Genomic DNA, 18,915 nt, shown 5'->3' with positions numbered 1-18,915 from the left:
TTAAAATGCAACAACGTCACTTACATCATCATCACCGCATCTCGCGCGCCACTAATGACACTACCTGACGCACACCTAACATTCGACTGTACCATTTTTGCATTCAAATGCAATTTTTTTTTATTTTAAATTCGACTAATATGAATTTTTTTATTCACAGTCTCCTCATCGCAGGCAGGCACGGCACTCATTTCAGCATGTGTTTGTGTGTTCTGTTGGCTCTCTACTTGTCACTAGGCTTGCCGCAATAGACGGTGCTGATGGTGATACCGTTGTTAAGCCGCAACACCGGTTACGTCACTTGCCCACCGCGTCACCGACCCCCACCATCGTTTAGATTTTTTATCGAAATAAAAATCATTTAGTTCAGTAAAAGAACAGACACTACAATTAAAAACTGAATGCAGCTGCTCAATGCAGCGTGCCGAACGACAGTCGCATCACAGATCAGATTTCATTTCTCCAGTGAGGAGAGTGAGTCGAGCTGACTGACCAGAAGAGTAAGGTGAGACAGACAAGAAGAGTGACGTGAGACAGACAAGACGATCGCGGATGATTTAGTTTTGAAAAGAAATGCAAAAGCGCCTGTTTGGCAATATTTTGGATTTTGAAAAGCCTGTTGACTTTTGCCGTTTATCTAAGGTGATTTTGGAAGTTTTTTTAAACATTCGTTTCTTATTTAATTGGTTCCACAGTGTGCAACACTTTAGCAAACACCCGGAATCTCCTAGCAACACTTTAGCAAACACCCGGAATCTCCTAGCAACACTTTAGCAAACACTAGCACTACTTTAGCAACCACCCGGAATCTCCTAGCAACACTTTAGCAACCACCCGGAATCTCCTAGCAACACTTTAACAACCACCCGGAATCTCCTAGCAACACTTTAGCAACCACCCAGAATCTCCTAGCAACACTTTAGCACTAGCAACACTTTATAAACCAACCGGAATCTCCTAGCAACACTTTAGCAACCGCCCAGAATCTCCTAGCAACACTTTAGGAACCACACAGAATCTCCTAGCAACACTTTAGGAACCACCCGGAATCTCCTAGCAACACTTTAGCAACCACCCGGAATCTCCTAGCAACACTTTAGCAACCACCCAGAATCTCCTAGCAACCACCCAGGACATCTATCTATTCTGACCTAACTGACCAAACTATTGACCTTTGTTAAACAAGACAAGCCAGCATACATTTTTCTTTCAAACTTTTCTGGTTATTAGTTTTTCTTGATTGCTAACACACAATTCATTAAACAATTCATCATTTTCTCACAACTATAAACACAATCTTAAAACACCAACTTGCACAATGCTCAAACTTCCAGGTCAAAACAAAATATTCTAGTTAAAAATCAAACTTTCTTCTGTCTAAATCAGATGACGCAGAAAATATAATACACAGACTACTTTCTTGACAAACAATGATGGGATGAATCTCTTACAGGCCAGTGAGCAGACAGTGTGTTTATGATGCACTGCTGCACTATATAGGGAGCTAAATCAGACGCATCTTTTCTGTTACTCGTGTGTGGATGTGCTTTACTATAAAAACTACGTTCATTACTGTTATTAGACAGATTTTAACATTACATTTAAAAAAAAAAGTTGTATTGATGTAAACACTTTAAACGATTAAAAACACAAACCTTTCTTCAGCAGAAACACAGACGCAGGAGCGCGACGCAGACTTATGACGTCACACCGCCCCACCAAAATAAAAGTCCTGTTCACACAAAACAGAAATTCACATACAGAAAACACATTTAAACAATAGCATAAAGGATTGATTCAAAGGATAAACCACAGATTCAGAAAGATTTTAAGCTTCTGGCTTATATAGAAATGTAATCAAGTGTGAAGTGATCGCAGTTATAACACCAGAGCCTATTCTCAATCACGAACAAAGTCAGGTATCTTGATCTTCATATTACAAAGTTTAAACTTTGTTTTGTTAAAGTGTATTTTATTAAAGAACTGTAAAGGGCTATGTTGATGGTGGTTTAAAATGGTTATAAATGGTAATGAAATCTGGTTTACATTTCCCTTAATTAATTCTTTAATTAAAAAAGCAAAGTTCTTGCAGACGTAGAAGCAGAATGTTAAAAAGTGAAATTACTGTACTGGTGAAGAACAAAACTGAGATCTGATCTAGATATTTATGATGATCCGACAAGTCCTTCAAACACAGTACTCTTGCGGGGACCTGGAAACAGATTTCAGTGCTCTCTGACAACCTGCATAATGAACTGCGTTTGTTCTTCAGTCTTTCAGAGGAGTCCATTGTACATTTGGATAAGAGCAAAACAGGGCAAAAGGGACTGCTACAAGGGGGGAAAGAAAGGGGAAAGGGGGGAACGAAGGAAAATGAAAGAAAAAAAATTAATACTTCATGATAAGAGTGTTGTTAGACGTCATGTAGCGCCGCTGTGCTTCAGACCCGAGTTCGAGTCCTGGCTTGTGGACCTTTCCCGATCCCGTCCCCCCCCCCTCTCTCTCCCACTCCACATCATGTCCACTTACTGTCCTATCGAAGGCATAAAACATTACTACAAACGCTGCTGATGAGAACTGATCTGTGAACAACTGCGATCTAAATGAAAGAAAAAAAATTAATACTTCATGATCACTCACAAAGGATTTAAGTAAAGGGTTTGATTGATTGATTTTTGACTATACAATTTATAATAAAAACTGATCTGACAAACACACCACACACTCTTGCCAGGACACCTAGAATCTTCCACCCAAAGGATGGATGTGTGACTATTATTCCACAAGAGTTTTTTTACAAACACTGCACATTAAGCACTACAAACAGCAACTAAAAACAAAATGTTCACAGCACAGCAAGCACACTTAAAAACTGAACTATATACAACTATAAAAAACTATATAAAAACCTAACTATATACATAACTACAATATACTCCAATAAAAAAACATCAAAGACCTCCCTGTACACTCTCCCTCCAGTGTGCAACAGAGACGCCTGAGGCTAGTCAATACCACCGGCCCTTCCGCTGAGTGTTGCCAGCCCACACTGCTTGCAGATATAGTGATATATATCCTTTGCTAGTCGTTTCCGTGGTGGTTCACCCCTCGCCACTCGCTCCTCATCCTCTTGGGCAGCTTTCTGCCTTCTCTATGTGTGCTGCCTGGGCTGAGTAGAGCCGGAGACGGCCGCGGGGATGGAGACACTGGTGCTGGCAGTGGAGACGGCAAGTGCTGCGGAGGTGGCGCCAGCCGTGGAGATAGTGTGGGATTTTTTGAAGGGCCGACACGTGAAGCCAATAGGGCCCCCATAATGGCTGAACTCAATGTGTTGGAGGAGTCCAACAGCACCCTGGACCCTTCAGCGTGGTGGTATATATATATATATATATACATAAAGATTTGCATCAAATATACGGAAGCAGACATGTTGAGTGGTGAAATATGTGGCAAGTTAATAGTTTTCTGCAGTAAATATGTTTCCTAAGGGGAAACAAAATGAACATAATGATTTGTGGAAATCAAAAACTAGATATTTAATGAATACCTGGAATAATAAATGATTAAAATACATTCAGCAAAGAATCACCCAGCCATGACTGAAATAGCATAGGGAATGAATACTTGGAATACTGAATGATGAAATTAAATTCTTGCAAAGATATTGAAAATAAAAACTCGGTCGGGTCACTTTAGACCCATGTTATGCATCAAAGAGTTAACTAGCGTTAGTTAGCGATAACTGATACACGTCACTGTTAAGTTAGCTTGCCTTGCTACGCAAGCGTAGACCTCTTAAGTGTACCGATCCGAATAATCTTTATTCCAAATCATGAATTAACGTATTTGTAATTTGACAACGCTTACTTTGAATCTCCGGATAGCAGATGTCCAGTGAGTTGCAAACAGCTGGAATTTCACTAAACTCATTCAGCCAATCAGCAGCGAGATTGGCATGTCATCTCAATTGCTGATTGGCTCCTTTGTCCCATCTGTTAGGACCTGTTCGGATTTAATTAGGAGGTGTTCGCACCTCGTTCGGACTTTCATTCTGACTTTGTTCGGAAGTATTCAAATGTTGTTAGGAAGTGTTAAGCCGGCCGATCGCTGGAAGGTACAGGTACAGCCACAACTGCCCCTACTTCTAGTGGAGAAACAAAGGGGCAGTTGTGGCCTAATGGTTAGAGAGTCATCTGAAATCAGAAACAGTCAAAAGTTTATCAGTGAACAAAACCTTTGCTAATATCACCAATCAGATCTTGAAGTACCTGTTGATAAAAAGATACAGTCTTTGAGCACACCCTAAATGACAAATTATCTAGATGGTATTTTGCATACATTACATCCTTCTAGTGGAGAAACAAATGAGGGGGTGAGAGGTTAACATTTCCAGTAAAACAAATTACCCCCCAATAAGGGCCACCCTAATACACATGTGTTATGACATTAGTGAAGCAAATAGGGATGTCCCGATCAGGGTTTTTTTGCCCCCGATTGATTCATTGAATATTGATTATCTGCTGATACTTATATATTCCTAGAGTTTGGTGACAATTCAAGTACATTAAAGTTATTAAAATCAATCCAATGTATACAGAGTTGTGCAGAGAGTAAAATAAATATATGTATATATTATATTACTTAATATAATACAATATAATTAATATATGAGCAATATCACACTCGTAGACGTGAGATATGTCTGTATATCGGCACAGCTGTGATTCGGCCGTAGGTAATATACAGCCATATCTCACGTCTACGAGTGTGATATTGCGTTTATACAACAGTTTGATGGCATGAGTGTGTAAATACATAAGAAACAACAACGGAGTGTCTTTAAAAGCCCTCTTTTGTGCAGAACTACTTCCTTCCGCCACGGATTCAAACCTAAAGTTGACAGTTAAACAGCTGAGCCCAATCCTCCGTTACTAATTCAGAAACGCCACTTTAGAACTAGTAACAGTCAGTGGTGGAAAGAGTACTGAAAAAATATACTCAAGTAAAAGTACCATTACCTTCCAAACAATGTAGTGCGAGTAGAGTAGAAGTACTTGTCCAAAACATTTACAAGTGCATTCTTTATTTCAATCAACAAAGACAATCAAACAAAAAGTCAGTTTTCTTCTTTATTTTGTTTTCTTTTCAGCCTGGTGTTGGCATTGGACACAAAAATTTCAACTTGGCGAATACATTCAGTTTCTGGTGTAGTTATTGTGACGACTTTTTGCTTCTTCACCTCTATTTCATTGTGCGTTTGAAAAAACCTGACACATCCTGAAACACAAAGAGCAATATGTTAAAGCAACACGTTACTAACAACTACTTCTCTTGACATTACATTTTCTACAGTAGTGTTCAGATGCACAAACCACAACTTATACACTTACTTTTCAAAGAGGTCAGGAGCACAGGTGGCAACACCTTCTTCCCATCTTTCCCCATCCGATTGTACAGACAGAGAACATTGTCTGTCACAATGCTTTTTAGACTCTGTCTCACTATCTCACCTATATTGGAGCTGCCGTGGGTATGGATGAGATAGTTTACCTGACAAAAACATACAGAATATTGTTATAATTAAAAGATACCAGGCTTCAACATTTCATTTACATGGTATCTACTGCAATAAATTATTAATTAAACTGTGGCTTTGTTGTCAATAAAAAAAAAAAAAAACTCAATATTTATGTAGTAGTACTAACATAAAGCTCTCGATAATTTTTGTCCTCCTCAAGTTTTTGACAGAAGGCTTCAAACGTTTCAAAACTGGAGCATTGTTGTTGTTTGAAAAGTTCCTCACGGGCATCTACATCTGCCTGCTTAATGAGAACAGCCTTCATTTTTGCCAGGTCGTTCATGATGACTGTTTGTCTCTCTTCCAACATTTGAATATGTTGGAACATCTTAGTATTCAGATCTGAAAAATTTTAATAATCAGATTCTTATTCATCCAAGGATGTTTTATTTCTGTAGAAATAAATAACGGACATATCATATACCAAACGTATATGGGAGGTTTGGCCAGTTTAACATTCTTTTTCTTCAGACCAACTCGCTTCATTGCATTCATTGACTTCTTCAAATGCACGTCATCTGTTTATCACATGAAAATTAAGCATGATCACCTCATTTTTTGGCATAACAAAGCCTTCAATGTATACACACCTGGTACCCTGGTTTGCACCTCAGGAAGTTCTTTAGAAGTCATGTGATGTTGTTGAAGATCATGAAATTCTGAGAGGAAGAGATAGAAGTGAGTGGCTTTATGTACATCAATACATTAAATCAGGGGTTTTCAAACTCGGGGCAGGGGACCCACAATGGGCCTCCAGAGGATTCTAAGGGTCCCCAAAAAATTCTGACAAAACAGACAAAGCAGAATTATTAATATATTCAAACACTGTTACGGTCATTTTTTCAGTTCTTGATACATACATTTTTCCTGAAATGTTTATATTCGTTTTGTATCTTTACTAAAACTTTTCCACGACATTCTAATTTATTGAGATGCACCTGTAGAAGTTGTTGTGAATAAAGAGAAAAGGAAAGTTAAAAAACGACAGACAGAACATATAGCTCAGTGAATTAAAGGCTTTTTATCTTTACTAAGAGTGCCTTGGAGAATTTCATCTTTTCGGTTTGATATTTACCTCCAGTTATCCCAAGAGCACTGACGATTACGTGATTAGACCAGTGCAGCATTCTTGGCTCCTGTTGTTTTACAATGCTTGTTTAGTTATTGAAATATGATCACAAGTTGGCAATGTTGTACTGATCTGACATAAGAGGCCTAACAATTCACAAATACTGATATGCAAAGTAGCAGCAGCTAGTCATCTAATGTGATTACTGAAGCCAGGTAAAATGGCTGGTGCACATGTAGCATGTGCCAGGAGTACTCTGCTAACACAGGGCCAGACCACATTGCATATTTGAATTATAATATCATCAGAAAGTATGTAAATAGCCCACTGACCATTTCTGCAGTGTAACAATTTCTTGCACAACTTCTTCTTCTTCTTTACATGTTTTATGGCGGTTGGCAAACCAGCTTAAATGGTGCATTTACTGCCACCAACTGGACAGGAGTGTGAAGCGTTGACTGGGAATTAGCTTAAAAAATAAAAAAACCTCCTAAACTATATTCTGTTGAACAATCCTGTTTCCCTTAGATACCACATTAAAAGATTATAAACCCTTGACTCATTTTCTGCGAATTCTAAATTATTTTCTAAATATACTTATTACTTCCTTGCACAACTGCACAGATCTATATCCTTCTTTATATAGATCAGTGAATTTGCCATTATGATGTCATCTAGTGACATTTAGCTACCAGTTTTAGCAACTTTCAATTGAAGGCAGTTGGCAACACTGTCCACTATTTTTAAACTACTCAAAAAAGTACAATTACTGACAAAAACGACTTAATTACTGTAACGTGAGTATTTGTAATTCGTTACTTCACACCCCTGGTAACAGAGGAATTTGCTTCATTAAAAGCTTATTGTTTTACTGTATTAAAAGCTCACTGTATTATGTAGAGTATTATGAGAGAGAGAGATGGACTGAACGAGTGTGATTACCTGCACAATACAGTGTTCATTTTTCAGCTCAATCTCATTTTCACAATAAAACATTATCCGCTGAGGAAAGCAATGCTCTCTTTGTCGTACTATACTTTTATCTGTTAAGGACAATTTACGATGACAGCTGCATCTTACAAGGTGTTGTTAAAAGTAAAAATATCCTCCTTGTTTAAAACGGCACTTCTTTCTCTTTCAAAATAAAAGTCTTTACTGCTGACTCGTAAAACTGTCTCTTGTCGCCATCTAATGGCGGAACAATGTAACTAAAATCACCATCACGAACACACACTGTTTCCCAATACTAAATACTATTATGTATATAAAATATTATTTACTGAATAATAATATTTAATAAACAACAATAACAGCCATCATAAAAGTTGCTAGGCAATTCAGTCAAAAGTACAAAGGCAGCGCTCTGATATACAGCATTGAATTTACATAAACGTGATGAGATTTTGCCAAAACGATGTGCTCTGGAACAAATAATAGATTAATGAAACCAAAGACTGCCCGTTAGATTGACCCAAAACGAATTATATCTTATGTTTAACCACTATACTGTAGAGACATCAGAGCCAGCGGCAAATTACAGAAGATCTGGATCTGGCCAGGTGAGGCGCTCTCAGCGGATTCATGAGCGCTGAATGGCCTCTGACGCCCTGGAGCTCATGTCAATGTAAATTTTCAAATAGACGTTATCTTTATTAACAAACTGCATATTTGAAGTCCAAACAAGTACATTATCATCTAAAAGACTCTTAAAACTACATTCCTTGACACAAAACAGTATTATTTTTAAAACTATAGTGGATTTGGGCATCCACCATGACACTCACTGTGAGAAATACGGAAACTTCGGCAAGCGGAGCGATACAAATGGTGAAATGGCTGTTCGAGTTCTGTTGGGCTCTAATATCAACACTCTTATCAGCCAATCAGATTCGAGGACCAGAAAAAAACTGTTATATAAAATTTAATGTATAATTACACACTAGATAATGTATATTTAGAATACATTATAATATATAAAACACAATCTCTTCTCTCTATGCACGCATTATATAAAGACATTGGCAGATGTAAACATGTTACAATGGTAGACATTGTAAACAAACTGTGCAGTCACCATTATGAATATAGGACTGCTGATTTCTTGCATGCACATTTGAGCGTCTTCTTTTCCTTTTAATGATGGTTGGCAAACCCACTTAAATGACACCGGTATGACAGCTGACGTAAAATAAGGATCGGGCTTAGGAGAGCCGATACCGATCAGTTAAAAAAATGCTTGATTGGCCCCGATCCCGATCCTTGAGATTAGGTCGGGACATCCCTAGAAGTAAATGTTGTTTTGAGAAGAAAATATCTTCAATAACTAGTTCCACCGGTGGGAAACTCTCAGGTGAAGATCAGGAGACTCTGTGAATCTTCAGCAGATTCTTGATGAAGTCTGACTAAAGCAGTGAAACGCTGTAGTTTTATTTTGATTTCAGCAGGCCGTCCTGACAGTAGGGTGACCATATGTGCCATTTTTCGGGGACACACTATTTTCCCTCCGTTTGTGGTGGTTACATTCTTGTTTTAATTTTATTTTTATCCAACAACATGATTGGATAGAAAGAGAGAGTCTCGTGACTCTCCTCAAATCAAATTGTGCATAGAAAACTTTAACCGCCAACTGCTGTTAATCATGGCTGCTGGAAGCGCATTCTTCGAGCATCAATTCAGCCAAGTTATCAGCATCTTTCTCTATATGTTAAGGTAAATTTCGGATTTCTGCTTACTAAATAATCTGTATATATGCTTGCCTACCTACAGGGCCTGAAATTTGGTGTGAGGTTGCTGGATTGTATTGCGTACAATGTTAATAACTTCTGCAAATGCCACGTTCATAATGTGGTAAATTCCCACTCCCATTTACTTAAGTACATAGAGAGATGAGCGATCTGCACCGCCGCGTCTCTCCCTCGCATGCGTTCTTCAGCAGTCACTTGGAGAAGTCGGCAGCTTGTTGACTCTTGATGAGTTTGAGCATGTGATGCGTGCTGTTAAAAAATGTGTTGAGAACACTCTAAGCAATATTTTTGAAAGGAGAGCGCTGAGCTTTTCTTGGGGGGTGTTTGGTTAAGAGGAGTCTACAGCAAAGATGTATGAGCTGAAACTTACAAAATAAAATGGTTTGCCAAATCCTAACGCCATCTCTACACTGGATGCATCAAAGCACAATTTCTGTATCTATTTGAGCGATCTGCACCGCCGCGTCTCTCCCTCGCATGCGTTCTTCAGCAGTCACTTGGAGAAGTCGGCAGCTTGTTGACTCTTGATGAGTTTGAGCATGTGATGCATGCTGTTAAAAAATGTGTTGAGAACACTCTAAGCAATATTTTTGAAAGGAGAGCGCTGAGCTTTTCTTGGGGGGTGTTTGGTTAAGACGAGTCTACAGCAAAGATGTATGAGCTGAAACTTACAAAAGAAAATGGTTTGCCAAATCCTAACGCCATCTCTACACTGGATGCATCAAAGCGCAATTTCTGTATCTATTTATCTATAACAAAATAATATATTTTCTATAAATAACATCTTTTACAAATAATAATAATAACAAATTTTGCATAACCCCCCCTCTGTCTCTTAACTCTGTCTCTCAACAGGGGAATATGTTCCACCTAAACTAGTATGAAAACCTATACCCTTGCCAAACTGGCACAATACCCTACTTTTTACTTTCTCTTAATTATGGGGAGAAGCTTTCCATTCATTTTCAAATGATCTACCTCTGACAAAAGTGCCGGGTCATTGCTTAAGACATCTGAAACCCTTCTGGATAAAGGTCTGCAGCTTCTGGCCTCTGGAGTAGCCTTGTAGGAGTTCTTCATACTTTGTTCGCGGCACAATGGCAAGTGTTTCCCAACAGGATTTTGTGAGACTGTGGTGGGTGGACATCAATCCCTCTAGGGGGGTCCGGGGCATGCCCCCACAGAGGAAAATTTTGTAGTTAAATTTAAAGTTAAATTCATCAATCTGGTGCACTTTGAAAGTTCAAAATTAAGAGCTCCAACACAGGTTCAGTGTGCAAACTAAATGAAGTTCCAAACGTAGGTTCGGGAGGAACCTAATCATTCAGTCCTGTGTCAATCATTATTACGAGCCTATATAAGCAGCTCTCATTGCACCTTCTCAGTGTCAGTTCTTCCGGCATCCCTCCACCTCCCCATCTCCTCCTCAATTTCTGTTCTGCCTCTAGCTAGTACCGCAATGGAGGAGATTTGAACTCTGAGCTCAAGCCGAGCCTCGGGTTCGAGCCTCCATTGAGGACAGCAAGCCAAGTTCGTTTACCATTAACCATCAGGACTGGATGGGCAGGCGAACTCGTGAAACGAAGAAAAAAGCTGGTGAATTTACTTGTACTTCAACCATCTTTTTAGTTGTGATCTCCAGCTTCTGTGAAAACAGTTTTACAAACATTACTAATTTAATGAAATACTGTGATCATTTGCCCATTAAAATGTTGAAAATTATGCAAATGTGAAAACGAAGCGTAACTGGTGGCTGTTGCATTCCCAAACACGCGCTAACCTAACAGCACATGCAGAAATAGAGTTCACTGCATTCACTGTGATCTGAGCCACTCTGAGGCGCGCAAAACACCGGATCACGAGCTGATCGCGTGCGCGCTTCACTTTGAAACATGCAGTGCAAACAGGCTTGATAAGTCATATTACGCTTTCGTTTGTAATTCGTTTGACGGAATATGGTGTTTGCCAAAGCAACGGTGCAAAACACAACTTTAAAGACCTTTTATGGTACAATGAGAAGTATAAATATATCTTTTTATTACGAAACTGTGGTGGGACAGATTAGACTGTGGTGGGCACCACACTCTAGTGGGAAACACTGCACTAGTAGTCACTAGGAATCAGTCAGAGTGAGAGTTAATGGGCTTAAATGACCTGATTAGACTGTTAAAAAAACACTCAAAACTAGCACTAAAATTAATAAAAGGACACAGATTATACAGACATTTCATATATAGGCATTTATACTTGCATTTATCATGTACTGAATTGTAGATTATGTGTAATAGATTACACTTTCATGAAAACAGTTGATTTGTAGATGTTGTCATTACACACACGGGCGGATCTAGAACATTATTTATAGGGTGGCATGAGGTCTATGAGGGGTGGCAACACCAAAGCAAGTGCCCATGCATAGTTTTTTGGGAATTTATGTCCTGATATACACAGTTGTGTTCACAAATATTGCATTACCACGAAATAATCATCTATACTGTTTAAAATAAAAAATAAATAACATTTCAATATCCATGGCACCAAGTTAAGACACTAAAAAAAAAAAGAAAAACATCAACAGATGCTAAATGTGTCTGGGCATGTATCACTAAAGCAGATGAGCAGATTTATTAATATTAAATGGCTACTTAGTTGGTTTAAATAATGTTTTAGTGCAAGTTTATGAGTTTGAATTTCCTAACATTAGAAAGAAATATATCAAAGCAGTGAGACTGGATCAGTTTTGCAAACAATGTTTGTGTTTCTGTTAACAGAGGTGTGTGATACTCTAGCAGCACCCCAGCAACTGCACAGCAAGAGCCTAGCAACCACCCAGAATGTCCTAGCAACACTTTAGCAAACACCCAGAACATCTATGTCATAGTATCCAGCTGGTGTGCCCTCTTTAGCCACTAGAGGGCACTTCTCCCTTCACGGACATTCTGTTACAAACTCCATTTCCCAGACTACATTGCTGTCTCATGTAAGATGATTGTTTGCACCTGCCAAGCCAAAGTCTGCTCACGTCATGCCTGTCAAGCCAAAGTCTGCATACCTCATGCCTTTCAAGCCAAAGTCTGCTCACGTCATGCCTGCCAAGCCAAAGTCTGCTCATGTCATGCCTGCCAAGCCAAAGTCTGCTCACGTCATGCTGGACACTTAAGAGCCTCATCGCAAGATGGCCGCCACGCCTGAGTCCCTGGCCAAGATGGCCGCCACGCCTGAGTCCCAGGCCAAGATGGCCGCCACGTCTGAGCCCCCAGCCAAGATGGCCGCCACACCTGAGTCCCTGGCCAAGATGGCCGACATGCCTGAGCATCACCAAGCCACGGCTGTCACGTCAGAACCTCGTCATGTCACGGCTGCTACTCCTGAGTCTCGACCCATCATGACTGCCATGTCAGAGCCTACAGTCAAGATGGCTGCCATGCCAGAGCCTTGTCATGCCATGGCCACCTTGCCAGAACCCCGTCATGCCATGGATGCCATGCAAGTTTCCCCTAAGAATTTTTTTTGGGGGGTGGCTATAGTACCCAAGCTCCTGTGGATGCGGAGCTTGGGCCAGGACTGATGAGACTGATTGCCAGTGTGATGGATTCACCACTGAAGTCAGTGCGAGCGGCTGGCATCCCAGTGGTCTCTACGTTTTGAGTGTGTGGGCAGCACACTGCACCCCAGAGGCCTCTTCTGTCCAAGAATCTGCCTCAGAGGCCTCTCTTGTCCATGAGTCTGCCCCAGAGGCCTCCCCTTTCCATGAATCTGCTCCAGTGCCTCCAGAGGTGGCGGCTTCCACTGCAGAACCTCCCGAGGTGATGGCGCCCACTCATGAAGTCACTGTCTGTCCTGTCACGGCCATGGAGGCCGTTCATGAACTCACTTGTCTGTCCAATCATGGCCATGGAGGCCGTTCACGAACTCAAAGTCTGTCCTGTCACGGCCAAGGAGGCCATTCAAGAACTCTCTGCCTACTCTGTCACAGTCAAGTGGTCTATCCATGTCTCTGCTCCACCATGGCTCCCTGCTCTGCCGGCACCACCCTGGCTCCATGCTCCTCTGGATCTGACCTGGTGGACTTCTGCTCCACGGTTTCACTGTCTGCCTCTGTTCCATGGCCCAGGTCCGCCATTGTTCCACTGTTTGCCTCTGATCCAAGGCCAAGGTCTTCCATTGATCCACAGTCTACCTCTGATCCATGGCCCAGGACCTCCATTGATCCACAGTCTGCCTTTTCTCCATGGCCCAGGACCTCTATTGTTCCACTGTCGGCCACTGCTCCATGGCCCAGGTCCTCCAGTGCTTCATGGTCCAGGCCCACCTCTGCTCCACAGTCTAGACCTGTCCTTGCTCCAGGGTCCAGGTCCACCATTGCTCCATGACCCATGGTCTTGCCCATTGTTCCATGGTCCATGTCATGATCCAGGTCCTGTTCCCCTTCACGGGCCTGGCCCTCCATCCCACCAAATTCTATGTGATATTAGTAATTTTCAATACTATTTAGGGCAGATAGGGTGGATAGTATGCACATTGGGATGCAGGGTGTGTTTTTAGAACAGTAAAAGCTTTTTTATTGTAGTCGCAATGTTATATTGAGTCACGTTTATCATAAAACAGTGATAAAAGCATATATACCCCCACTTTATTAGTATTTAAATAGTGTATGATTATGTTGAAATTTATTCTTGAATTTTTCATGAGTGTAAGGTTTACTGTATAATAAGCACTGTTGCAACAGTTCTGATTTAATATTCAGAAAATAATTTAATAATTGCAGTAAATATGGTTAAGATTGTGATACAACAAATAACTGTTCAAATGACTGTTAATTTTGCTACTGCATCACTCACTTTTCTTAATAAGGTTGTCAGCCATACTGTAAATTGCATATCATGTATCTCTTATGTTTTATCATTTTTTTTAATTAAGTAATGTGCAGTCAGATTTTGTATTTCTTTCTTTACCTCAAACAAATCAATTTTAATGACCAAGTAAATTGTATACATTCCTTAGTTTTGAAGGTAAAAAAAAGAACACTGATATTAAATCGGTATCAATATCGGCCGATACTCAGAATTTTTGGTATTGGATCGGTTCTGAAAAAGTGGTATCGTTGCATCCCTGCTGTAAAGCCCTATTCAGATGGGATTATTTTTACAAGGGTAGATGGAGTAATGTAATTTTACCACAGGACGTCTGTAATATAAATGGCCAATTCGCACGAGATAAGAAATCTCAGAAAAACAACCAGAAGTGGAGGGGTAACTATTTATGCACCACCATCACCTCCCTGTCGCCATGCGAGTGCATATACATATATATATATAAAACAGTCAGGTCCGATCAAACAATTTATTATTTAAATTAAATTCTGATTGGATTCTGTTGGTAATAGGCACTTACCAAAAGCTAAAAGAAGTTTTGTGCCTCTAACAAGTATATTTGACCTTTTTTTATCTGAATGGTATGCTGAAAACACTTGAGGTTTGCCACAGACTTGTCCCACTGCTAATGCAACTGAATGCTTCTTCAAGTTCCTCTATACTAAAAACCACGGAAAGCTACTTTTAAACCTTAAATGATGGAATATTTATGTACTGTTGTATTTTCTAGTTAATTAAGAAATAAAACAATTGTGAAGACAGTGAAACACAAGTCAAAAGTTTGTCTTGGTCTTGCTTTTAATGCTCTGCAGAGAAATTGATCAATTTACACACAGCAGAAGTCTGTGAGAGCAAAGAGATAACACACAAAGCTCACAGCAGCTTATAAAGGTACTTGTAATACATTTCTTGAGATAAGAAAATAAAGTCCCTTGGGCCTCACTTCTCAACCAACCAGGAGGCTGCCTTGAGAGTCGCCCTCATCGCGCCATTCTGTATCTGCAACATATCACCAATTTCCAAGGATTTCACACGTTTTTCCATATATATTTTTCTAAAACTGTTACCTGCAGGCAGACAGGTATTCATCCATATGTCCAAGTCTCACGCTACTGAGAGGCCCCTAGGGCTGTTATACAAGAAGACCTGTTTTTCCCCATTGATCACATAGATATATTCACCCTATAGACAAAATCATACTGACTACTTAAATCTTATTGATTACTAATATATTGAAATATTAATGGCGTATGAATGTGTTAATGTGATGTTTTAATTAGACAGATCACAACTGAACTGTCTTTCTTCAGAGTGAATGCGCAGATGATTGTTGAAATTGCCATTTTCCTCAGTGTGACATGAGGTTTGGAATTTCTTTCCAGAGTGAGTTTGCAAATGCCGTTTCAGGTCTGTGTGATATGTGAAACTGATGTCACACTGAAGACACTTGTAAGGTTTCTCTCCAGTGTGAATTCTCATGTGAATCTTAAGGTTTCCTTTAGCTGTAAAGCTCTTTCCACAATTAGGGCAGGTGAAAGGCTTCTCTCCAGTGTGAACTCTCATGTGATTCTCAAAGTTTCCTTTGTGTGAGAAACTCTTTCCACACTGCTGACATATAAAACAGTTCTCTCCTGAGTGACTCCTCATGTGAAGATCAAGGTGTCCTTTACACCTGAAACTCTTTTCACACTGATCACAAACAAACGGCTTCTCTCCAGTGTGAATTGTCATGTGGCCAATTAGGTACTTTTTCTGTTTAAAACTCTTTCCACACTGAGAGCATTTAAATAGCTTCTCTCCAGTGTGATTTTCTCTGTGAAATGTAAGATTTTCTTTTCTTTTGTAGCTCTTCCCACACAGCTTGCAGGTGTAAGGCTTCTCTCCAGTGTGAACACTCATGTGGAATTTAAGATTTTCTTTTCTTGTGTAGCTCTTCCCACACAGTTTGCAGGTGTAAGGTTTCTCTCCAGTGTGAATTGTCACATGGGCATTAAGGTGCCTTTTCTCTTTAAAACTTTTTCCACACTGAGAGCATTTAAATGGCTTCTTTCCAGTGTGAATTCTCATGTGAATGTTAAGATTTAGTTTTCGTGAGAAACTCTTTCCACACAGTTTGCAAGTGTAAGGCTTCTCTCCAGTGTGAACTCTCATCTGGACTTTAAGGTTTCTACTTTCAGTTTTTTGAGTCGGCGAGTAAGTACAAGATTTTTCCCCAGTCATGAAATAATGACGTTTCTCATACTGATTTTTCTCTTCCATTACATTCAGTTCTTGACTCTCCTCATTCAGCGGCATCAGGTCTAAAGTGAAAGGAAACAAAGACAAGTTAACACCAGTTTAATGGCACCAAGACATGAAAGCTTTTAGACAGTAAAACATTAAATTCAACCACTAGATTCTATACCCACTAAACAACTAAAATGTAATTCTCAGAACCTCTTGTCAATATTGTTAATTATTTGCTTTCTTTAGGACACGTCCCAAATACTTTCAAGCTGGCAGTTATCAAAGCCCTTATAAAAGCCCACAGTAGAGCACTGGATTGGGATCCTGCAGGTCCCAACACAAATCGGGATCAGCCGGTTTTACATTTGCTCCGGATGGGAGTGGGAGATCAAAAATACACAGCAGTCAACAATAGTGATGTGTGTTTCGCGATCAAATAATTTTTTTGAACCTGTCGAACCAATACACCAAATCAGACTGAATCGTTCAAAACAGTTCACATCTCGAGTCAGCACAATTTTCTAAAGTTATTTAATTCAAGTGTATTTTTTTATTTACTCAAACCACCAGTACACTGAAGCGAGAACTGTTTCTTTCGGACACGTTCGATACTGAGGACCAATGAGCTGATGATACTGAGCATGCCTGTATTTTTTATTTACTTTTTATTTACCTTTTATTTTATTTACTCAGAGGGACAAAAAGCATTTTTCTTAAGTGTTTTGTTGAACATCAGAAAGTGTAACAAAATAAAACATGTTGGAAACTTGTTTAACACAATTACTGTTGCATCAATATCTTTTTAAAGATAGGAAACACAATGAAAGGATCATAAAACTGTCGATCTTTTATTTTGTTTCATCAACAATACATATTTTCAGGAACAGCTTGTTTAATTTCTAAATATTTTTATATACACTGAACAAAATTATAAACGCAACACTTTTGTTTTTGCCCCCATTTTTCATGAGCTGAACTCAAAGATCTAAGACTTTTTCTATGTACACAAAAGGCCTATTTCTCTGTTGGGTTAAATTTTTTAATTACATTTTTAACCCAAAAGTTGGGTTAGTCCATATTTGACCCAAAGTTGGGTTGAAACAACCCAGCATTTTTTAGAGTGTATGCGAAGGAGATGTGTTGCACTGCGTGAGGCAAATGGTGGTCACACCTGATACTGACTGGTTTTCGGACCCCCCCCCGGACCCCTCCAATACAGTAAAACTGCACATTTTAGAGTGGCCTTTTATTGTGGGCAGCCTAAGGCACACCTGTGCAATAATCATTCTGTCTAATCAGCATCTTGATATGCCTCACCTGTGAGGTGGATGGATTATCTTGGCAAAGGAGAAGTGCTCACTAACACAGATTTAGACAGATGAATGAACAATATTTGAGACAAATAGGCCTTTTGTGTACATAGAAACAGTCTTAGATCTTTGAGTTCAGCTCATGAAAAATGGGGGCAAAAACAAAAGTGTTGCGTTTATAATTTTGTTCAGTGTAAATTTTGAAGTAAATGTTTGTAAATGATGTAAAAAGGTTTTATGGGTGCAAAGTAAATATTTAGTTAATCAGTTAATTATTAATCAATAGAAACGTATTAAACACACTGGAGAAATGCTTCAGCTTTTTAGTTTTGTCGACTGTATATTCAAGTTGCAGCAGTTCTCGGCTCAGCTGACTTGCACATAGTGCTACAGCGGATCTCAATTCAAGAACCAGTTGCAGCAGTTTTCGAATCACCAAAACACTAAATGGAGAACTGTTTCTTTCGGACATGTTCAATATTGAGCTGGAGTTACGAGCATGCGTGAAGCTAGCACTGACAGTTGAAATTTAGCTCAGGAGCATTCAAATTGCTTGTAGATGTTACAACACTTCAAGTGAAGACAACCTGTGGCAAATTCAATTGAATGGGTATGATTTGGAAAGGCACACACATCTTAATAAAAGGTCTAACAGCTGAAAATGCATACCAGAGCAAAAACCAAGCCCTGAGCTCAAAAGAACTGCCTGTAGAGCTCAGAGACAGGACTGTGTCAAGGCGCAGATCTGGTGAAGAGTTCAGAAAAAAGTCTGCTGCATTGAAGGTTCACAGAAACATGTAGCCTCTATCCATAATGGAAGACATCTGGAACAACTAGGACTGTTCCTAGAGCTGGCCTCCTGGCCAAACTGAGCAATTGACCGTTCGCAAGGGCTTGATTGACAGGCGATCTGACCAATCAGAAAGCGGATATTATGTGCCGCCGCTGCTATCCACCATCTTACAGCTACGGCCGATCTCCATAGAAATCCATGTTAAAATGGGGTAAAAAAAGATAGACTGACTTTTCAATATAATTAAATATAAACATGTGGAGGGTTAAGCTGTGCTGTTGTTGGCTGCCACAGTAACGGCAATAAGCTAAAGGAATTCCT

The 18,915-nt window shown here is 39.7% G+C and overlaps 2 protein-coding genes across 4 annotated transcripts in view; both read right to left on the bottom strand.

Annotated features, from left to right (window-relative positions):
• LOC107725801 (gastrula zinc finger protein XlCGF7.1-like) overlaps positions 1–1,724 on the bottom strand; it is a gene marked incomplete at its 3' end in the record, with an annotated part of 24,107 nt that extends 22,383 nt beyond the window's left edge. Inside the window, exon 1 of the mRNA XM_016535205.1 lies at positions 1,656–1,724. The remainder of the gene's footprint in view (positions 1–1,655) is intronic.
• A 13,513-nt stretch (positions 1,725–15,237) lies between these two features.
• LOC107725790 (gastrula zinc finger protein XlCGF52.1-like) overlaps positions 15,238–18,915 on the bottom strand; it is a 187,823-nt gene continuing 184,145 nt past the window's right edge. For all 3 annotated transcript variants that reach the window (XM_016535190.1, XM_016535189.1, XM_016535191.1), the window contains one exon: positions 15,238–16,565. In XM_016535190.1, coding sequence (XP_016390676.1) covers positions 15,538–16,565 — 1,028 coding nt within the window. In that variant the 3' untranslated portion in view covers positions 15,238–15,537. The remainder of the gene's footprint in view (positions 16,566–18,915) is intronic.

This window comes from Sinocyclocheilus rhinocerous, unplaced genomic scaffold (assembly GCF_001515625.1).
Source record: "Sinocyclocheilus rhinocerous isolate Xijiao unplaced genomic scaffold, SAMN03320098_v1.1 scaffold2561, whole genome shotgun sequence".
In the NCBI taxonomy this organism is placed as follows: Eukaryota; Metazoa; Chordata; class Actinopteri; order Cypriniformes; family Cyprinidae; genus Sinocyclocheilus; species Sinocyclocheilus rhinocerous.
Note: the sequence above shows the minus strand (reverse complement) of the source record. Positions and strands in the feature narration are given on the sequence as shown.